Source organism: Phoenix dactylifera, chromosome 6 (genome assembly GCF_051530095.1).
Source record: "Phoenix dactylifera cultivar Ajwa chromosome 6, Ajwa_hap1_PhDact_Kaust_v1.1, whole genome shotgun sequence".
Classification (NCBI taxonomy): domain Eukaryota; kingdom Viridiplantae; phylum Streptophyta; class Magnoliopsida; order Arecales; family Arecaceae; genus Phoenix; species Phoenix dactylifera.
Genome location: NC_143195.1, coordinates 36,462,668 through 36,465,605, shown reverse-complemented (window position 1 = coordinate 36,465,605; position 2,938 = coordinate 36,462,668). Strand labels below are relative to the sequence as shown.

General features: G+C 44.3%; 1 protein-coding gene across 1 annotated transcript; it reads right to left on the bottom strand.

The window, feature by feature from the left end:
- Positions 1-757: 757 nt before the first annotated feature.
- LOC103721153 (BOI-related E3 ubiquitin-protein ligase 1-like) lies at positions 758-1,929 on the bottom strand. The gene is made up of 2 exons (XM_008811227.6): positions 1,541-1,929; positions 758-1,403 (listed from the first exon to the last, which is right to left on the bottom strand). Exons 1-2 carry the CDS (start codon positions 1,802-1,804, stop codon positions 891-893), a joined length of 777 nt encoding a protein of 258 aa, XP_008809449.3. The 5' UTR covers positions 1,805-1,929; the 3' UTR covers positions 758-890.
- Between the last annotated feature and the right edge of the window lie 1,009 nt (positions 1,930-2,938).

The window sequence follows — 2,938 nt, the reverse complement described above, 5'->3', positions numbered from 1 at the left end:
ATCTATCCCTAAATCTAACTCTAATATCAATCTAAACCTATAAGCACGAATCCTTTACAATATCAGAAGATAGACGGCTGCTAAATAAAATAACTTTACACGTGTCATACACTTTTGATAACCATCCATTTCTTGACCGCAGCTGTCAACCATCCGATGCATGTGCCTAGATACAGTAGAATTATGGAGACAAGGAAGCACCTTGCCATCTTCTTCATCTTTGCCTTGGAGTTGGTAGGTGTAGAGGGGTCGCTGCGTTGGGGTACACGGTTTCCTATGTAATTTTTCTTTTTTTTTTTAAAAAAAAAAAAAAGACTCTGTGACAAGTCTTCGAAGGCTGCTTCTTTCCAGGAGATTACATGCAAGGCACAAAGTTCTTGCTCCCGTACAAAAAGAAAAAGAGGAGGCACTCGGTGCTTCCTCTGTCTCTGTCTGTCTCTCGCTCTCTCAAACCTTCCACCAGTTGCCGCTTTGAATCCAACTACCCAGACGTGGAACACCTCAAAACTGCTCACAAAGAAGCAATCACTCAAACAGCAGCAGATTAAAAAAAAATAAAATGTATTGAAATAATAAACAACAAGAAAAGCCAACGACAGATTAACGGAACCCCACGGAAGGAAACATTGAATAGGCATTCAAAATTAACATGGTAAAAAAAAAAAAAAAACAGAGGTTCATTCACTTCGTCTTTCCTTCGCTCTTAATTCATGCAGAGAGTGGAGTCCTCCAACCGGAAGAAACCACTGACAGAAAGAAAGAAATTAATGTCATCAAAATGGTGTCGTCGTTCAATCTGAAGTCTTGTCGTTTTCTTCTTCCACCCTGGCTCTCTCTGTATTCTTCCATCCTGTTTATCTCTGTTTCCATGTTTTATTTTTCCTCTGCCCTCAGACTAAGAAGACCTCAACGCTGCGTTCCTTCACGGAACCACAGAGGGGACAGGCATCGAGGAAGGCCTCGCAGCGCTCGCACGCGCAGAGGTGCCTGCAGGGAAGCAGCAGCACGCGCAATTCTCGAGACCCGCACGCCTTGCACAGCCCCATCCCCATGCCCGCCCTCGGTTCTTCCACCGCCAATGGGTCGCCAGAGCACGAGGCGACGGCCTCCACCTCCGTCGAGAAGCCGCCGGTGGAGGAGAAGCAGGGTTCTCGGACTTGATCCAGAGTGTGGTTCAGAGACATGGCCAAGGCCTCGTTCTCCCTGGCGATCCTCCGCCACGTTTCCCTCTCCTCCTCTGCTCTCCTGAGGCACGCTTCCAGTTCCATCGTTCGCTTCCGCGCTTTCGTCAGCTCGCTTTCTTTCTGGCTCAGAAGGAAGGAGGCCTTCGCCTTGAGGCTCCGGAGAAGCGAGGCCATGTGCTGCTTCCTCTGCAGGTGGAGCGCCGCTCTCAGCCGGTTGCTCTGTTTCATAAACAGAACAAAACCGAATAAAGAATCCCATCTTTCACCAAATTTCATCAAAAAAAAAAAAAACTTCTTTTCGTTCTTCTTTTCATGGTGAATAAGCCGCTACTTTATTCAGAGAAGAATCAACGTACCTGGAGGCGAAGGTACTGATCCATCTCGTTCCTCTGTGTCTCCAACAGGTTGGTCAAGGACTCATCCATGGAAAGATAGCGATTGGTGAGGGAAATGGAAGGCGAAGCAACCGTCATCGATGGTGGAGGAGAAGAAAACCAACCCATCATCATCTGCTGCTGTTGCTGTTGGTAAGGCTGATAGCACTCAGAAGGCAACAACCCACCTTCCATCCACTCCACTCCCCCGTTGCAGGTCAGGGGAAGCGACGCTTCCACGGCCATCAAAACAGAACCGGAAGAGCAAAAACAAACTAAAAGCTAGACAAGAGCAAGTAGATAGACAAGAAATATATATATATATATATATATATAGAGAGAGAGAGAGAGAGAGTAGGAGGAGGAGGAGGAGGAGGACCAGGAGATGGAAACGGAGAGGAGGAGTTGCAGTTGGATCAGACGGGGGGCGTGGAGGATGAGGTGATGGTGTGAAGGAGGTGGTGGAGTTTTCTTGGTCATATATATTATATCATTCCGAATAAGTCTAAATCTGGGAAGAACTAAAAAGGGAAGTGGAAGTCGGTGTAGGGCCGTTACCTCTACGCGCACGCGTCCATTGGGTGCAATGCATACATGGCGTACCTCTCTGAATCCACGAGATTCGGTTGCCCTTTTTATTCGCCCCCCACTCCTCTCCCCACCCCGCCTTACTAAATCTAAAACACAAGTAATATTAGTATATTTATATATATCAAAAAAGAATTCCCACTAATTTATACAATTCTCCTTTTACTGAAATTACTATTAGAAATCTAAAATAACTCTTTCCCTCTTATTATATATTTCTTTCTCTTTTAATAAATCCCATAATTGTTATACTGGTAATAATTACCATGCCCGATGATAAGAGTCATTACTTATGACGTTAATAATATTAGTGGTAGTATTTATAGGATATGGTTGCCGGTTAGGAGAATTAGTGGGCTGGTCTCGTCCGATTCACTAGCGCTGCATTGAAAGAAAGCCGTGGATATATTTTGCCGTTTTGGATGTATTCATACTCGTAATATATAAATTATCCATTTTAACAAATATATATGGGTTGGCAGCTTCAACTAGTCAAACAATTCAAGAGATTTAAATGTTAAGTTTGTTGGCACGAGAGTGTGTGTGTGTGTGTGTGTGTGTGTGTGTGTGTGAGAGAGAGAGAGAGAGAGAGAGAGAGAGAGAGAGAGATGTCTTTGAAGAAGATTTTGGCTAGATATATAGAGTTAATTATGGTTACTTTAATTTTAGAACCAATAATTAAGGATGGTAATGAGATGGATAGGGACAAGCAGGGTTGAGTCATCATCTCCACATGTGGGACTAAACACAATCCGACAAATAATGGGAAAGGGAGCTAGAATAGGATTGTGT